Raw genomic sequence first — 19,429 nt, forward strand, 5'->3', positions numbered from 1 at the left:
CAATGGGAAACTAAATACTAGTCCCACCATATATAAATAACCTAAATGCCATCACCAAACATATCCAACTTCACCCTCTATCTCTCTGTAGATGTCCATCTTTCTCTCTTTCTCTCATATCAACCGCCAAAGAAAAATGACTTACAAATCCTAGTATGTCTTTTTTTGTACCCTTTCTTTGCAGTAGTTTCAGAGCGAATGTGAAACTTTGAAAATCACGCCACATTTCCCAAGCCTGAGGCCAATTACAAAGATGTAGAAAACGTGAATGGTGTATGTGCTAAACTTTACATCCCCAAGTCTGCCAATCCTAATCAAAAACTTCCTCTCGTAGTTTACTTTCATGGCGAAGGCTTTGGCACGTACAGCGCCTTTTTTCATCTCCACGAAACTTACGTTTTTTCTCTTGTTAAGAAAGCTAATGTTGTTGCATTGTCTGTTGACTATAGACAAGGCCAGAATAATCCTTTCCCCATTCCTTATGACGCTTTTAAACGAATTTTCTATTCAAGTGGGTTGCTTCTCACTCTGCCGGGCATGGTCATGAGGAATGGCTAAATAACTATGTTGATTTTAAACAAATTTTCTACTCTGGAGATAGTACAAGTGCTAACATTGCATACAATATGGTCATGAGAGCAGGTTCACAGAAATTAGATGGTCTTAATGTTAATGGAATTGCTCTAATCCACTCATATTTTTTGGGAAGCAAACCAATTGGAACTCATGAATCCAGGGATGCTACTTCGACATTTGATTGATTAATTCACGAAATGTGTTTGGATTGGATGATCCAAGACTTAACCCACTTGTGGATCCAAAGTTATCAAGGTTTCTAGTTTTAATTGTCGACATGTCCACCCTTGGATGTATCAAGGTTCTAGTTTTAATTGTTGAGAAAGATATATACAGAGATAGGGGTTTCTATTACTATAAGGCATAGCGTACAAATGGTTGGAAATGAAATACGGAAATTATGGAGACTCCAGGGACTCATGTCTTTCAATTGAACTTTCCAGAATCAAAATATGCTCAAGAAATGCTTGAAATAATATCTTCTTTTGTGAACAAACCCTAGTCCGGAGACTTCCTAGCTCCTTGTCATCTTTTTTTTGATCGGCAAAAGAAATCTTTATTGATGAACCACATATAAGTTACATATGAACGGCAAAACATCAATAAAGAGGAGCTTGGAGCTAGAAAAAGCTCAAACCTCCAAGTTGGTGAGAAACCAACAACACAAAACAATGCATAAGCAACACCTAAATGACAGATAGGCAACAACAGCAATAGATAGACAAACAGAAAATCAGTAGCAGATAGACATGCTCCTTGTCATCTTTAATATACATACATGCATACATTCATATATGTATTCTTATATAATTGAGGATATTTTCTTGTTTATGTATTATTTGTTCATATTTGTTCACTTATATAAAAGTTGTTACGCATGAATATGGTTATAGTAAATGAGTGGCTTTGAACTTTTCATTTAAAAAATAATAAGAGAAAATTTACTTTACTCTCCAGTACTTTTGCATCAAAACACTTTATTACCTTATAGTTCAAATATTCATTTACAATTTCAATCGCAAAAACAAGAGTGACAACTACAATATCAACACCGCAGTAACAATCTGCCACAAAACTCCATCACCCAGATCCCAAAATGCATCCCTTTAGAATGCACATATCAGCAAAGCAAAAGAAGCATGAAAGCAAAGAAATATACACAAAATTTAAAGCACCAGCACCCTTACAAGGATCATAAAGATTGACAATTGGAATTATTGAATTGGTAGTTTGAGTTATGAGTAATGTTACGCATCATAAAATAAATATCATGAAAAGTTATAGGGATCATGAAAATTTTTTCATAAAAATGATCATGAAAAATTTATCATCTTTGGATTACCTTGATTAGTGTGTGGTGCTTTATTCTAAGTGTAATCTAAGGGTCACAAAGCTTTCATGATTATTTTCATGAAAGATTTTTCATGACACCTACCATTGCTGTACAATAAAACACTACAAACTAATTTAAGGATAGAGAATCTTTATGAAGGCTTTTCATGATATTTCTTTCTTGACGCTTGGCATTATTGTTGAGCTACCCCTGAACTAGGCTCACTAAAAGCCTACAAGTAAATAGGGACAACACAAAGAGGCTGAGCCTTTTTCAAAGTAAGGCCAAACTTCTCCTCCATGTTCATGTCCTCCGGAGAAATCCCATCTACGAGCTTCCAATCAAATGAGTTTATAAGAGAACCTAACATCAAGTGAAGCATCCTCATTGCTAATGGCAATCCAGGACATATTCTTCTTCCTGCACCAAATGGAATGAGCTCAAAATCTTGTCCCCGAACATCAACTTGTGAACCCAAAAACCTCTCAGGCATAAACAAGTTTGGACTTTCCCATGTACTTGGATCGTGGCCAATACCCCATGCATTCACAAGCACTTGTGTACCCTTTGGAACAGTGAATCCACAAACTTCAGCATCTACTTCAACTTTGCGAGGAAGTAACAATGGAACTATTGGGTGTCTCCTAAAGGTTTCTTTGACAATCGCTCGCAAATATGGTAGCTGAGGGATGTCTGATTCTTTGACTTGTTTGCCTTTGCCAATTGTCTTCTCAAGCTCCACTCCTGCTTCGAATAATGTCTTTGGGTTGTGTAGTATCTCGGCCATTGCCCATTCCATTGTGCTTGAAGTTGTCTCCACCCCCGCAATAAATATGTCCTAAACAAACTAATAGAGTAATGTTATACAAATACAACAACCTAAAATTTTATTGAGCATAAAAATAAAATAATAAACTAAGTAAAATTTATCCAAAATTCAAAATAACACAAAGTTTCGATTAACATTAAATTTAGAAATTAACCAATCATGATCAATTCCAAAATTTTGAAATAGGACCAAACCAATCCTCCAACAGAATGAAACGAATTGAATCTCATATAGCTTGCGTGGTGACTAAGTTGGTTATTGAAGCTCATTGATGGTTGCCTATGACTGGTCAGAATTCACTGACAGTTGGTTGGTTGGTTGGCTGATTGGCAAATGATTGGCGATGGGTGGTGGTAGATGGAGAGGAGAGAGTGAAAAATTATTTTTGAAAACGAGTAAAAACATTTTTGTTTTCAAAAAAATTGAATTAATTTCACTTTTTTTAAAACAAAAATAGTATACTAGACAAATTTTCATTTCTAGTTTTTTTAGAAAATAAAAATAAAAATAAAAATAAAAAATAGGCATGTTTGGAAACATTATGTATATAATTTTTCTATTTATATCTATAAAATATTTAAAATCTATAAATAAAAACTCTTTTGCTGTCTATTTTTATTTTAAAAACTTGTAAATAATTTACAAAATTTAATAAATTCTTATAACTATGAAAAAGTTAGTTTTGTTTGTTTAAAAACAAAGTTTTCATTGTTCTCTCCTTTACCCACCGCCCACCAATCTTCAACACTATTGACTACTGTTTCTAGCCAATATTGCCGATGGCCTCTTTCAGCCACCATCGCTCACGATTAACAATCTCTTTTGGCTACTGACCACCATCTCTAAAGATTAACAACCACCTTTGGTTGCCAACAATCTACTCTCATGTGCGATAACCTACCTCCAACCACCATCTTTTGGTCGGAAATAACCTTTGACCACCAACTTCTATCACCACCTCTAGTGCTTGCAACCACCTTCGACCAACCTCTCCAACCATAAGTCACCACCACCCACGATCAACAATCAACTTCGGCTACAACCAACTACCTCCCACCACATGGTAATTAGCACCTCTAGTCATCATCTCTAATCGTCGACAATCTCTTTTGACTAGCCAATGTCTTTTATTCGTTTTCAAAACAAAATTTAAAAACATGTGTGTTGAACATGTTTTTATTTTTATTTTTACCAAAAATAAATATAAATACATAATATTTTATATAAACAAATTACAAAACCAAACCTAACAAATATAAAATCGGACGGGAAGCACAGTAGTTAAATGACTTGTTTAATTAACAAAGTTAATAGTGAGGAGATTAAGAATTCATGTAATTAGTGTATAATTGATTATCGGGAAAATTAGTGAATTATCCCTCTCTAATTTTATGTAGTGGGAGAGGTCCAATTTTTTTTTTTTTTTTATTAGTTAAGGTCTCTCAACATTTTTACAAAGAAAATTTAACTTAGAAAAATTTCACCTAACTTAGAGAAATTTCGATACCGACTTACAGTGAAATTTCGAAATTTCTCTGAGTCGGGGCGAAATTTTCCTTAGTCGAATTTTGTCTGTATAAATGTTGAGAGACCTTAATTACCATGAAAATATTGTATGTTCTTTATCTTATAGAATCTTAATATCAGAGATCTTAAAAAAAATTTCCCTTGATTATCCAACTTGATTAGTGGAATAAATAATTTCCTATTTTTAACATTTATTTTGTAATAAATATAAAAATATATAATTTCAATTATATGTTTATTTTGTATTATTAGTTGTATCATTAAAAAATTTGCTAATTTTGTTAGATTAAATATCCATTAAAATCTAATGGAGATAACAAAAATTATAACCAAATACTAAAATTACATGAGTTCCTTAATCCTATAATTCACCCAATAAATCCTGGCCAAAGGGACAGCATTTGGAAAGAGTACTAACCAGCAACAAATGCTGGATATGAGTTCGATCGATAGAGTCACTCTGATCATCTCCGCTGATATTGAGAAGAGCATCCAACACATCATTGCTTGAGAGACAACCCTGTGTTTTTTTCAACTCCAATCGTTGATCAATCAAACTATCAAAGACTACAATAAGCCTTCCAAAGTCAGAAGTGGTTTGGCGCCTAATACCTTGTGGATCAATCTTCTTCAACACAGGGAAGTAATCTGACAAGTTGGGCGTGCCAATGTGCTCCATGGAACTCCACACTGCCTCATTCAGCTCCCTTAAAATGTCCTTGTTCCGATCATCCAACAATTCCATGGAAAAAATTGTATTCGACAGCAAATTAAACGTTTTTCTAAATGCTGCTTTGCAAATATCCACTGCCACACCTGGGTCGCAGCTTTCGCGATCCTCGGCGATCAGTCCTTGCACCACTTGATGCCGTAGGTGTTGGTTTGCGACGAGTTTTTGAGTGGTGAAAACGTGGGATTTGTAGATTTTGCGGAGTTTTCGCCATTGAGTTGAAATAGGCATCAAACTGATGGAGAACTGGTCATGGTTTTGGGCTCGGAGGTTGTCCGGGATAGATCGGTTGGAGAAAGAGAGGTCTTGCTTTTGGAGGATTTGTTTAGCCATGGTTGGTGAAGAAATGACAACTGTGTTTACTTGGCCTAGTTTTATGGTCATGATAGGACCATAGATTTTGGCAAGCTCGGCTAAGGACTTGTGAGGCTTGTCACCTAGTTTGAGAAAGTTTCCGATGAGTGGCAGAGGTGTCGGTCTCGGCGGAAGCTTGTTGGGACTGTTTTTGCTTGGTTTTGCAAGTGATATTAGGGCTTGAACCACTACAAGAATTTACACATTTGCCGACCACTTTTGCCGACCAAAAAAATTTTGGTCGCTAAAAAATGACATTTGGTGACCAAATATTAATTGGTCGCGAATTATCATTATTTTTGGCGACCAAATATTATTGGTCACAGAAGGTTATATTTTGGCGACCAAAAAATGAGTTGGTCGCAGAAAGTGGTATACTTTTGCCGACCAACTACAAATTTGGTCGCGGAAGGTCACATATTTTTTGGCGACCAAAAATTTGGTCGCCAAAAACTTATTTTCAGCAACCAAAAAAAATTTGTCGCCAAATTAGTACTTTTAACGACTAATATTTTAGTCGCCGTTGATTGAAATTTGGCGACTAAAAAAGTTTGTCGGCGGAGGTACTTTTTCTGCGACTAATATGGTCTTTTGGTCGCCAAAAGTTTGGGAGGGAAATTTGATTTTTAGTGGGGGCGGGAATTGAAAATTTTTGGCGACAAATAAATTTGGTCGCTAATTTTAAAACTACGTCGTTTTGTACATTGAAATCAGAAAAAAAAAAAATAAATCAAATCAAATCGGTGCCCTCTCTCTTTGTTTCTCGGTCCGCCCTCTCCCTCTCTGTGTTCTTCCTCTCAATCGGTGCCCACTCTCCGCCTCTGGGACCTCTCCACTGGCATCACTGCTCGCCACTTCGTCGGCCACTCCAAAGATGTCCTCTCCGTCGCTTTCTCCTTCGATAATCGCCAAATCGTCTCTGCTTCCCGAGACTGCTCGATCAAGCTGTGGAGCACTTTGGGTGAATGTAAGTACACGATTCAGGATGGTGATGCTCATTCTGATTGGGTCAGTTGTGTTCGATTTAGCCCTAATAATCTTCAGCCTACGATTGTGTCTTCGTCTTGGGATCGGACTGTGAAGATTTGGAATTTTTAGAATTGTAAGATTAGGGCTTTGCTTGCTGGGCATTCTGGGTATGTGAATACGGTGGCCGTGTCGCCCAATGGGTCGCTGTGTGCGAGTGGTGGGAAAGATGGGGTTATTTTGTTGTGGAATCTGGCTGAGGGAAAGAAGCTTTACTCGCTCGATTCGGGCTCGATTATTAATGCTCTATGTTTTAGCCCTAATAGGTACTGGCTCTGTGCTGCTACTGAGGCGCATTAAGATTTGGGATTTGGAGAGCAAGACCATTGTTGTGGATCTCAAGGTTGATGCCAAGCAGGAGGCTGAAATGAACGAAGGTGGAGCTGCCATGTCGTCTGGTGTTAAAAACAAGGTTTAGTATTGTTAATTTAGTATATATGGATTTTGGGTTTTTATTGCTTTTGTGTTTCTTGATATTTCTTGCCATTTAAATGTTTTTTTTGATGTGTTTGTGTTGTAGATAGTTGATGAATACATATAGGGCCTGTTTGATTAAGAGGATTAATAGTAAGTGGATTAACAATCATGAGATTAGTGTATGATTAGTTATATAGTGCGATTAGTGATAATTTTCTCGTCAATGTTTGTTTTGCAATAGATATGAAAATGTATAATCCCAATTATGTGTGTTTTGCGTGACTAGTTGTAGGATTAAAAAATTTGTCTTTGTTTGATAGGTCATTGGAATCTAATCTGAATAATAACATTTGCAACCTTACAATGGAATGTGAATCCCATGGATTAATAATTAGAGTCTTATGTTATAATCCACCCAATCAAACAAGCCCATAGGTGAATATGATCTGACAATAATGACAATTGGTTCTGAATCTTGTGATGTGTGATTGTTGTGAAAATCTGGTTTGTGTTTTGGTAATTTTTTTAAAACTTTTGTTGCTAAATCTTTTTAAAATGCCTGGCATTTATACTTATCCAAAAAAAATAAAATAATAATATCTGTCATTTATCTTTTATTACTTTGGGATGTTACAAATGTAAGTTCAAGTTCAGAATATTTTGTGAATATTGGTTTCATCTTTCAGTCTTTTTTCTTGTATAATTGAAAAATCTGTATTTCAGATATTTAATTTATACTTTGATGTCTGTGTGTTCTGATTTTTGTATTTAAAAATTGTTTGAAACTAATTTGATCGGTAAATTTTGATTACGTTGTGTACCTTCAGTTGTGGGCTTATATCTATTTTCATGGTGAATTTATAGGCTCAGCTCTTGTTTTTTTATTTGCTACTAGTGATTTGCTTGTCAGATCAACAATTGTTGATAAAGGTTTGAAAGCAATTTACTTGGATTTTATGGATTGTCTGTTTGTTAATGTACTTCATTCATGTTATTGATAGAGATCATACTGCCAATTAGTGTTCTATCTTCTTGGTCAATTCCTTCAATGGTTGATGGCCTGAAACCAGGTCAAAGGAAGATCCTTTTCTGTTCTTTCAAGCGCAACTTTGTGAAGGAAGCAAAAGTTGCTCAATTCTCTGGTTATGTATCTGAGCATTCAGCTTACCATCATGGTGAGCAGAGTCTTGCCAGTACCATCATTGGCATGGCACAGGATTATGTGGGCAGCAATAACTTAAACCTGCTTTTACATTTTTATTCCAGAACTAAGGCAGGTATATGGCACCCATAATTAACTACTGGAGTCTGAGCCTCTCAATTATCTTGATAATGATGAATATTTGCTATTTTATTATTGATAATTTAATCCCTTTATTCATGTTTCATAATGATATGTGTTCTTGGTTCTGGCCAGAAGTAACTCGATTGCATTTTATTTCTTAATACTTTGCTTTAAAAGCTTGAAGCGTACTTCGGTGCCTTCACCCTATCGCAAGCTTACTTTGTGAATTGCAGTCATAGGTTCATAATTCTAATCAGGTTGAATACTTGAAATAAGTGATTTGTCCTTTCCCCAATATTTTCTTTTAAATGAATTATTTCATTTTTAGGAGAATTAATGAGTTGAAGACAGACATTGATGTTCCTGATGACGTTATTAATCAATTCAAGAACTTCTGGTTGAATTTCAAAGATACACCTTTAAAAGGTAAAAACATCTTATAAAATTCAAGAAGTTCTTGTTATATATATTTATACACATACATATATCTATGTTTAGATTCTATTTGCTTCTGCACCAAGTTGTTTAGGTTGCTGTTCTACTTTTCTAGTTTTGCCTAACACATCAACGTCACCACAGGGAGGAATGCCATTTTGCGAGGTATATGCCCACAGATTTTTGGACTCTTCACTGTAAAGCTTGCAGGTGTTTTATCATCCCATTTTAATTTGTCCCTTTTCACTTAACTTCTAAGGTTGCCATTGCATTGTGTGCTTCAGTTTTGGACATAAAAATAACTATATTTAGTGATGATTTTCCATCAATCCAGTTGCATTAACACTTATTGGAGGTGTGCAACATGCTGATGCTTCTGGGACGAAAGTTCGAGGAGAGTCTCATTTGCTTCTGGTTGGTGATCCAGGTGACCTTTTTCTTTTCATATATAATATACTTGATATTTTATAAGTAAATTCTTGCGTGCTTCCTGTGGCATAAATTTGAACAATTCAAAAGCAAAGAAATCGTGAATATAGTCGATCATTATTAACTACACTGCCCCACCCATGGTCATTGCTTCCTTAAACTTGTTTACACTTCTAGACTAACTAGAGTTTTTCTTTGATTTTGTAAATTTTAATTCAGTATTAAGTTTTCACTTGATAAACTCTCTTAAACCTTTGGAAATTATTCTACTTTTGGCGTTACTATAATTAAAACTGGACTAAAAAATTAAATCCTCACTCCACCCTATAATCAATCATGACATTTTGTTGATCTAGTCCATTCATGATTGACTAGACCTGGCATGGCACTGAGGATGCTGTTACGATTCTAAATACTAATCTTACACTACCATACATTTACACTAGTCTCATATCACAAATATATGTCATTTTTGCTTCATGAGCTAGATTGAAAATTGTAGCCTGTAATTTTAATATGCATTCCTGTAGTTAGAACATTGAACCTGAAATACTTTCTTAATACCTCCTGGTTTTGGTATTATGATTACTTATTAGAAGTACAATATGCTAGAGGGAGTAATACTGCTAAGTTATTTTGTGCAAAGTACTGTAAAATTATGTCTGCTTTTGGGCTACAGTATATATATATTTAAATCGGATGACTAACTTGAGCAAAGGCTATTTTCTGTTCACAGACATCTAGATGAAAACAAGTAACCTAATCTTTGTGCACTATACCAAAGGTTAGGTGTGTACCCAATCTTTCCCCTCCTAAACATACTAATTGGGCGTTGTTTTTTTAGTGTTGGTCTTGAATAAATACCAATCTAAAATTTTTATTTCATAATTTGTTTCAACTGCTAAAATGGTACAAAAACTGATGCATTAAAGCTTCTCTGTAATTCTATAACTCTACCAGGTACTGGAAAGTCTCAATTCTTGAAGTTTGCTGCTAAATTGAGCAATAGATCAGTTATTACTACTGGTTTGGGAAGCACTAGTGCTGGATTGACAGTTACTGCAGTCAAGGATGGAGGTAACCTTTGTTGACCTTCTGGCTTAATAGTTATGTTTGAACTTGGGTCAAGTTTGCAACATATTTGTTGTTTTAGGTGTCTCTTTATTTGCTTTCTTTGTTTCTTTCATCAGATAATGTGCTTTGTAGTTTTATTTCAGCAGAAGTTATGTAGCTGTTTAGTGAGGCAACTGAAAAATTTATACTTCCCTAATTCAGAATGTGTTTCTCCCTTTGATTGATCCCATGAAGGGAGCTTGACATGAAAGGAGTTTTCATTAAGATTCTCAGTGGTCAGTGTAAGATTTAGTCACTTGTTTGGTGCTGGAATACATTCTTTTTCTTGACTGAGCTATGGCAAATGGTTTGCAACTTGCATTATTGTGGGAATAAGCCAGGAATGACTACTGGTGGGGTGTAAAATTGTCATAACTATCATCCATCTCCCTCCCTCCTCTGCGTGTGTGTTTGGTGAAACCTGTTGCTGTGGTTGGATGACTTTGGAAAGTGAGAACATATCTCCCCCGTATCAAACTACATAGGATATTCCACTAAACTACAATTCTCTTGTTGTACTATAGATCTTTTTAGCATCACATGAGAAAGTCAATTTGGCAGAGAATTTTCTTTTTGAAATCCCTGGAAAGTTTTTCCTTGGACCTGCCTTTCACTAAAAGATAACATATATGGAAACTTCAGTTCAACAAAATACTGAATGTATTTACTTATAGAACAAGAAAAAGAAAATACTAAACGCATTGATTGAACTTTCAGGGGAATGGATGTTGGAAGCTGGGGCCCTTGTATTAGCAGATGGTGGTCTTTGTTGCATAGATGAATTTGACAGGTGTGACTACTACCTTTGAATGGCTGCATTAAAATTTTCTTTGCTGTAATCAACATTCATAGGTGTTGGAAAGATTGATATGCATTGTTGGCCCCCTTTCCTAGGCTTTTGGGACTAGTGATAACATGGTAACAGAGCTTAGGTTAAGAGAGGTCTTGGATTCAAGTCTCTCCATTTGCATTTGTTTTTCCGTTTGCATCATATTTTTTTACTTGTTTGGATGTTTGGTGTTGGAAAGCTTGATATGCATTGTTGGGCTCTTTTCCTGACATCTTAAGCTTTTGGGACTCATGGTGCTCTAGCAAAAATAAAAAACCAACTTATTTTTTGTGATTTCATCCATTGATAGGATGTACTCCACCTAAGAATGTTTTGACATCCCTATTTTATACAAACTGAGAGACGATAAGACCACTTGTACTATAAATTAATGACCCCATAGTATCTAATAATTTTGAGAGGAACTAACATGGTTTCATTGTGAAAATTCTGTGATGTTTCAAATACGAATAAATATATTCATGACTTGATTTGTTCAGTTATAGCCCCCAAATTTCAATTCCCCATCATAGGCTTAAAATCATATCTGAATACATAGTTGGACAAAAGTAGATACTATATCATGCTTCCCATTTAAAATAGGAAACTTAATAATACCATTAACTCATGAGAAACCTCAGCAATATCAATTGTCCTTGGCTCAACAAAGCATCGTTTATTTTTATTTTTGCTTAAAGCAGGCCTAGATTTTTATATTTCTTTTGAACTAAATTGTAGTGTACCTTTTGCTTGGGGAAGTTGAGATTAATTGCTAAATGAGGCAGTATCTGTCATTCTGTTTAACAAGAAATGCTAATGCAAGGTATGAGACATAAAAGGTAGTCTTCCACATGCAGACATGCTTGGTTAAGCAAAAACTGTCTCAAGAAACATTCATTTGTTTAAGCATTCAATTAGTCAGATATTGGATACCTATTATGGCATCCTTATTAATAAAAAAAGGACATGTTATGTTATCTAGTACTGAACTCAAATAACTCCTTGCTTGACAGCATGAGGGAACATGACAGGGCAACGATACATGAAGCAATGGAGCAGCAGACTATAAGCATTGCCAAGGTAGGTCATTTTATTACATTTTAATTAATTGGAAAAATTCTATTAAATTTGTAAATACTCTTAAACACAAGTACTTGTTTCTTTCTGTATATAAGCTAAAAATTTCTATTGCCCTTCACATTAAAGAACAGTGTCCCAAGGAAATACCAAATTTCACGTGTATGCCAATTCAAATTCACACTGGGTACAATATTGACCAAAATTGCACTAGAACGGAATGTGGCATGTACTTGTAGGATTTTCCTTATGGTTGATCCATATTGGTTGTTTTGAAAATCCACTTGATTGTGTGAATTAAGTTTCAATCACATCTAACATCAATATGCATGTGATTATAGGACAAGTTGTGGAGTTAGAACACTGTTAGTTATCTTTAAAGTTTTGATTTTTGAATTGAGCTTTTTTTACTCGTGGAAACATGACTCCTGGATATCATTTGCTTTTTTCAGGCTGGTCTTGTGACAACTCTCAGTACTTGGACAATTGTCTTTGGTGCAACAAATCCCAAGGGACAGTATGATCCCAATCAACGTATCTTTTTGTCACTTTGTCTTTCATATTTGGAATTTACCCCCACAAATTACCGTTACCTGATTATATCGGTTATTGCTCACCTATAAAATGTCCAGTCACTTAGTCAGTAGTCACCATCGTCGTCCAATTTTTAAATGGACATAAATGTGAACAGTAACCAAACTTGGTGCATTCATATCCCTTAGTGTCGGTCTTTTAGTTGATTATTCTCAATGGTCCATTTGGGCACACCAGGAAAAGAAGAGGTTGTGAAAGCAAATAAAGCACAAACACTTGTGTAAAAAGAGATTGGTAGCATGCTTGTTTAAATTTCAAGGCACTTCTGGTACGTACAATATGATATTTTTAAATTTCACCCATTGGTTTTTGTTTTGTGTTTTTCTATATTTTTTGCATATTTGAGTATAAGTAGTGAAGTGCTGGCTTGTGAGGTCCACTTATTGACTATAAAATAGATGGCCTGTCTTTCTGCATATGGCATCATACTGGGTGCATCATCAAAAAATAAAGTTTCATCTATAATTACATAACAAATAATTTCATCTAACAAATCCTTCATCTACAAATGCATAACAAATCCTTCATGTATATATGCTTTTATGTGGGAATTAATTTTGATCATAATAATTAAAACTTAACTCACATGAAGATGGCTACTATAAGATTAGTTCAAGCTTGAATTAATTTTGCAATGACCTAATCAAGCTTCTCAGTAGACTTGCCCTACTTGATACTTCATGCAATACTTTCAAAATTGTCATGATGGCTAAAGGTAATGGTTGGCCATGGCAAGTTATTATCTTACTTCGATGATGATATGGTCCCATATGTTAAAAATTACTGAGTTTTTTTTTTTTAAATTTAAAATTCACATGCTTAAGTTATTGTACTTTGGGAAGGATTGTTGTTTGGTAAAAGTAAAAATTTTTAGGTTTTTAGCTTGTTTGTTTTTTCACCTTCAAAATAGGCTGAAAAGCTAAACTTAACTTTTATGAAGCTGTGTTTTTAAATGCTACTTTTAAGCTTAAAAAAATATGTTGCCTAGTGTGAGGTAAAAATATTCAAGTTTGAATTACAAAAAATTAGGATTTCCTTCATCCCTAGCAGTCACCTATTTAAAAGCCATACGTTTTGTTTTTGGTATTTTAGGCTAAAAAAACCCCAAAACCTGGCCTTTATAGCCTAAAAAGCTAAGGAAGCAGCCCTTTAAGCTGGTAACAAAATGGCATTCAACTTTTACGAGTTGAGCTCTATCTACTCAATCTTGAAATCAAGTTCGACCAATTTATACACAAGAATCAAGCTCAAAAGGGCTCCTAATGGGCTTATATGAATTTTTGCACATGCAACAAAGCTTGATCTACAGCCCTTGCCCCAACCAAGCCAAGAATTGACCGGCTCTCCCTAAGTGAAAATGTTGTCTCTATTGATTGAATTTCTGATGATTTAACAATAGCTGAAGTATTATATAGATATAAAGGTATGTGCTTGGTTGATGTGGAATATCATTAGTAGCATGTGAAGATAAACATTTAGTGTTCTTGACATTGGGCCTTGGAACTGTTTTGCAATGAGTGCAAGACAGGTGTTTACTCACCTACCTTCTATAGAAATACCCCCTCTCCTCATTCTTTAGGGCTTATCGTGCACTTCGTCTTGGGCTCTCAAACTAAGCTTATGTGGATTAAATACTCTAAAATAGTGCAGCAGACTGGGTTGTTTGAGGTTGACCACCAATTTTATATTTGGACTTTGGCATGCATTTCAGGTATGGATTTGAATCAAGATGTCCCATAATTTGAGGCAATGTTTGGTAAAGACATTCATATTTTCTCTTATTTATATTCTAAGGTAGAACAAAGTTTCTACATAAGCAGGAAGTCTAACACAGTAGTTCATTGATATGGTTGTAACATAGAAATAGAGAAGAAATACTTCAACATGCTTGGCAATTATTGTCACTCAAGCATCAAACCTGAATAAGTGTGGGCTATTGTTCTGTATGGTTGAAAATCCTTCCTTGCCACAGGATTAGTTATTGATTGAGTTGCTTCTAGGACAATAATGCATTTGGTAATGAAAGTTGCTTGTATCTCTGTCAAGGGAAAACCAGCTCAAAAAAAAATGAAATTCGTCCAGCGAGAGAGATTACATCTTTGCATGGGGGATCAAGCAAGTTTGATCCTGTGAGACATTTAATTGTCAAGCTTTGCCTTCTGATGAGAAGTGCAAGAATCAATTTTGATTTTCGAGCGCCGGATGAGAAATATAATTCTCTCAAGTATATTTTGTTATGACAAGATCAACCTTAATCTCCTATCAATTTGTTACTCCTAATTTTAGTTTTAAGTTATGTTACTAAAACGTTTTTGCCAAGATAGTTTGGGACATAAGTGAGTAGTTCTGTTTCCTGTACATAATGAGATGGAGTTGAGGCTATTGGAAGGAGTAAACCAGGTTGACTTTTTGACTAACCTATTCGCGAGTGGGTTATTATGTTCAGGTGGGCACATTTTTTTTGGGTAAATTGCTCTCTAAAGTATTCTCAGTTTTTTGGTGTTTAGGAATTATGATCTGCTGTTCTGTGGCTGGTTAGTCTTGTTTGAACTATCTTGTAGTCTATTTGGCTTGCTGACCTGTCAATTTCAATGAACATAAAAATAAATGATTAATATATAGGAGGTAAACATGTCAATTTCAATGAACATGTCCATTTCAATGAACATAAAAATACAAAATCAATACAAAAGTAAATGATTAATATATAGTGAAAAGAAAACTAGATTTTAGTATTGATCCTGTGGCTTGGAAGAGACATGATTGTTAGGGTTTCTTAAAAAAAAACCCAAAGGGAAGAAAATTAGACATTCATGTTTGAGAAAATTATGATCAAGAATGTCTTCCAGCCTGTTATAACATGAACAACAGATCAAGAGAAAACAATATACCGAGCATATATTATGTGTACCTATGTGCATATATACATCTATGATTAAATGCATAGTGTATGCAAAGCTACTTAACTAATGCATTTTCTTCTTTCTTCCTCTTCTTCTTCTTTTTCTTTTTTTTTATTTATTTATTTTTTATAATCTTTTCTTGTCATCAAAATGAACTAGTGCATATTTAGTATGTTAATTTTGTAGGCAAGTAAGTGAAACTGATAGTCATCTCTCAACCACTCTCTCTCTGCTATTCATTCAGTAGTGATATTTAGTATCTTTTTTTTAAAAAAATTTAATTTAATTTTTTTTATAGCTTTTTTACAAATGAAAGAGGCAGAGAATACAAGACAACGTGAGGAGATGCAGCGGCAGCTTTTTGGACTTCAGAGCATGTTGGCGCAAGTTTTGGAAAATCACAATCCACCAAATTCTCGACAATAGATAGCCATGGTAATTGGTAAGTATGTTAAACCATATTTGATTATATTTATGTTCAAAATAAACGTTTGATGAGAATATCATAGAGAAATGATTGTCTTTAAACTAATTTAGTTCAATATTTAAAAGATGGAATTTACAGTTTAGTTTATGTTGACTAGTATAGAAACTTCAAACATTGTAATGTTCCACTGATCCAAGGATGAATAGTTAAACAAGAATTTTTTACTGTTCTATGGAAACCAAAATGTGATAGAGAAGGCAAAAAATGAGCCGGTTGGGGCAAATAGTTGGAAACAGCCTGGAAACAACCCGAGATCGTAGTGGTCACCTCGGCCTAGATCAAACAAACTTCTGAAAGCAAGCAACGCTTCGATAGGACGCATTATTAGTTATGTAGGACATAAAAGTGTGACAAAGTAGGCAAAACCGGGGCGTTTGGGGTCCAAAACTGCTCTGAATTAGCTCCTCTCTATTTCTTTTTTTTCCTTCTTTTCTCTTCCTTTGGTGGTCTGCATGGTGAAGTATTGCATCAGTCATGAAGGTGGACTGATCTAGGGCAATTCTGCTGGTCTGCATCAGATCTGTCTGGATGCTTGTGGTGGTGTGCTCCAGATCAATTCTGGTGGTGTGCTCCAGATCTGTGGTGGTCTGCTCCAGATCTGTGATGCTTGTGGTGGTCTGCAGCAGATCAAATCTGGTGGTCTGCTCCAGATCTGTCTTGCTTTTTCCTCATCTGTCAATCATCCTCATCTGTCTGGATGGTCATCCTGATCAGTCTGGATGCTTGTTTTTGGAGTAAACTGGTGGTCTATATTGTGAAATTAGAAATTTTCACAATTTTTGTAAGTGAAAATGTCGAATTTCACAATTTCTCAAATTGAGAAACTAAAAAAATTACAATGCTTAAGAAACTGCAAAAGTGCACACTTTCTGTATAGAAATTGAGAAACTTCTTGATTTTTAAATATTGTGAAATTTCTAAATTTCAAATGCTACACATTAGAAACTCTCCCAGAAAAAAGTGCACAAATCATCATCATGGATTGTGGGCCTTATTCAAGATAATATAGTACTGAGAACACCATACATTTTGTTGTATGAAAATGTTAGTGTTTGTATTTATTTTGATGGAATATGATCTTCAGGTGGTGATGTCAAATGACATCGTTACAGAAGAAAGAATACCAATTAATAGTCAACTATATGTGGTGGTGACTATCAACACCAATTCATAGTTTGTATTTATAGGTGACAGTCAACTATCAATACAAAGTATTAATGATCGATGTATCAAATTTATTAGAGAGCTGTTATTTATTATTTGCTTGTTTTAAACATTTTTTTATATCACTGATCAATACATGCATGATAAATATAAAGTAATATATTAGTATTTGCTTTTTCTAATACTTATCTCTAAATAAAAACGATTAGAAATAAAACTACCCAATAGTCACAAACTTAACTTTTTTGCAGGTATAAAAAGTTCTGTTTTACAAGTAGACTGCCTACCTCCCCTTTGAGGAGTGAATTGGTTTGGTTAATCAATCGAACAGCCTCTGGGTAGTCAAGTGCCACACCCATTATCCGATCTTTCGGCATTGGCATCTCCCTTTGCATCAGTTCCGATATTGCCATGTAATGAAACATGTTCATCATCCATTCATTCATTATTTATCAATCTAGATATATAGGTTGCCAAAATAGGAGTTTAATTTAATTCACATGAAAGGTTCATTGAGGAAGATAGGAGTTATTGACAATATGGATCAATTTTAGTTGCCGTGTTTGGTTTTTGCTGTGTGGCACTATATTGGATCTGGAATGGTGGCTGATCCAATTTATTCTATAGACATAAGAATGCTATTGTTTTATTTACAATTTGATAATGGTAGTCATTTAATTTGCTAATGTGACCTTTGCTTTTCATGGACATTTTTCATTATTTGTCCAATTTTAACTGACATTATTTATCTTTTTCTTTGGTACAGATGGATGAACTCGTGCACAAAGCTAAATTGTACAGGGCAAATTGGCACTTTTTGCATTTTTGGAAGGATTATATATTTTTGTATAGATGTATATGGAAAATATTAGGGTAGACTAGTAGTTATATTTTTGGATACACTACTAGTTATATTTTTGGATGGGTGTGTATAGAAAATATTTGGTAGACTAGTAGTTATTTTTTTGGGTTGATGTACATGGATAAAAATTTCAAACATAATAACAAGTACTTGTTATGTTTTAAATTTTATGCTAGATGAAATATGTAGTTTCGAATTATTTGTGGATGTAAACTTATAATAGTTGCTGACTTTAATTAAACAGGTTCAGAAATGGTTGATATATGTATTTTGTTGAATGTTGATGATTCAACTTATTTGTTGGTTTGAATGATTTCTTCTTTTTACAGATTATATTGAATAAATTGGATGGATTATTATAAATTACAGGTTTATTTTGTTGGATGTTGGCGACCAAAATTTGGTTTTGTTTTATAGTTTTGGCGACCAATTGATTAGTCGCGAAATGTCACAATTGGCGACCAAACAAATTTTGGTCACAGAATGTCACAATTGGCGACCAAGTGATTAGTCGCGAAATGTGACAATTGGCGACCAAACAAATTTTGGTCGCAAAATGTCACAATTGGCGACAAAGTTTTTTGGTCGCGAAATGTGACAATTGGCGACCAAACAAATTTTGGTCGCAGAATGAGACTATTGGCGACCAAAATTTTTGGTCGCGAAATGTCACAATTGGCGACCAAAATTTTTTGTCGTCAATTGTCACAATTGGCGACAAAAAAATTTGGTCGTTGAATGTGCTAATTGGCGACCAAAATTATTGGTCGTGGAATGTGACAATTGGCGACTAAGAAATTTGGTCAGCAAAAGGCGACTTTTTGCGACCAAAATGTTTTTGCGACAAAATAGATTAGTCGCAGTAATGATATATTTAGTGACCAAAAATTTAGTCGGCAAATCTAACTTTTCCCGACCAACGAAAATTTTGATTGCGAATTACTTTTGCCGACCCTCAATTGGCGACCAAACTAGCGACAAAAAAAATTGGTCGAGGATAACTTTTGCCGACCAAAAATCGACTTTTAGCGACCAATTTTTTTGTTGCCAAAAGTGTTAATTCTTGTAGTGTGAGTGTTAGACTAGTATAGAGAGAAGAAATAATATGTATTGTATTGAATGAATTGTCCTGTACAATAGAAGACCTATATATATAGGTTGAAAAAGAGTATCATATTAAAAATCTAACTATGAGAAATAGTATCCAATAAGAGACGTAACTATGACAATACCTAATATATATAGGAAATCAATACTTAATATATGTAGCAATATATACCATATATACATTAACATCTCCCTCAAACTCAAGAAGGATAAACATATTGAGTTTGGAGAGAGAAACTAAAACAAGAAATAAAATTAAATAAAATAAAATAAAAGACAAATAGATTGCAAAATCAAAACAAGACAGTTTACGGGGTCATGCCGGACCGTTGCAGAGACTGGATGTTGAATC

The 19,429-nt window shown here is 34.6% G+C and overlaps 2 protein-coding genes across 2 annotated transcripts; one reads left to right on the forward strand and one right to left on the reverse strand.

Moving 5' to 3' along the window:
• Nucleotides 1-2,052: 2,052 nt before the first annotated feature.
• Nucleotides 2,053-5,500, reverse strand: LOC114267203 (geraniol 8-hydroxylase-like). Its single transcript, XM_082901057.1, has 2 exons — nucleotides 4,684-5,500; nucleotides 2,053-2,747 (listed from the first exon to the last, which is right to left on the reverse strand). The coding sequence occupies exons 1-2, from the start codon at nucleotides 5,377-5,379 to the stop codon at nucleotides 2,142-2,144; spliced, it is 1,302 nt and encodes a 433-aa protein (XP_082757183.1). The 5' UTR covers nucleotides 5,380-5,500; the 3' UTR covers nucleotides 2,053-2,141.
• Nucleotides 5,501-6,223: 723 nt separating this feature from the next.
• Nucleotides 6,224-18,234, forward strand: LOC114288963 (putative DNA helicase MCM9). Its single transcript, XM_082900584.1, has 11 exons — nucleotides 6,224-6,316; nucleotides 6,753-6,787; nucleotides 8,406-8,503; nucleotides 8,657-8,722; nucleotides 8,847-8,939; nucleotides 9,902-10,018; nucleotides 10,772-10,844; nucleotides 11,897-11,963; nucleotides 12,413-12,822; nucleotides 15,756-15,899; nucleotides 17,875-18,234. Exons 1-9 carry the CDS (start codon nucleotides 6,224-6,226, stop codon nucleotides 12,581-12,583), a joined length of 813 nt encoding a protein of 270 aa, XP_082756710.1. The 3' UTR covers nucleotides 12,584-12,822; nucleotides 15,756-15,899; nucleotides 17,875-18,234.
• Nucleotides 18,235-19,429: the final 1,195 nt, after the last annotated feature.

This window comes from Camellia sinensis, chromosome 13 (assembly GCF_055761805.1).
Source record: "Camellia sinensis isolate YWXY chromosome 13, ASM5576180v1, whole genome shotgun sequence".
NCBI lineage: Eukaryota > Viridiplantae > Streptophyta > Magnoliopsida > Ericales > Theaceae > Camellia > Camellia sinensis.

Coding starts and splice junctions, on each gene's coding strand:
- LOC114288963 (XM_082900584.1), top strand. CDS start 6,224: ATGTCCTCTCCGTCGCTTTCTCCTTCGATAATCGCCAAATCGTCTCTG. Junction 6,788..8,405: donor CGTCTGGTGTTAAAAACAAG/GTTTAGTATTGT, acceptor TTTCATTTTTAG/GAGAATTAATGAGTTGAAGA. Junction 8,723..8,846: donor CTTCACTGTAAAGCTTGCAG/GTGTTTTATCAT, acceptor CCATCAATCCAG/TTGCATTAACACTTATTGGA.
- LOC114267203 (XM_082901057.1), bottom strand. CDS start 5,379: ATGACCATAAAACTAGGCCAAGTAAACACAGTTGTCATTTCTTCACCA. Junction 2,748..4,683: donor ATATCCAGCATTTGTTGCTG/GTTAGTACTCTT, acceptor TAGTTTGTTTAG/GACATATTTATTGCGGGGGT.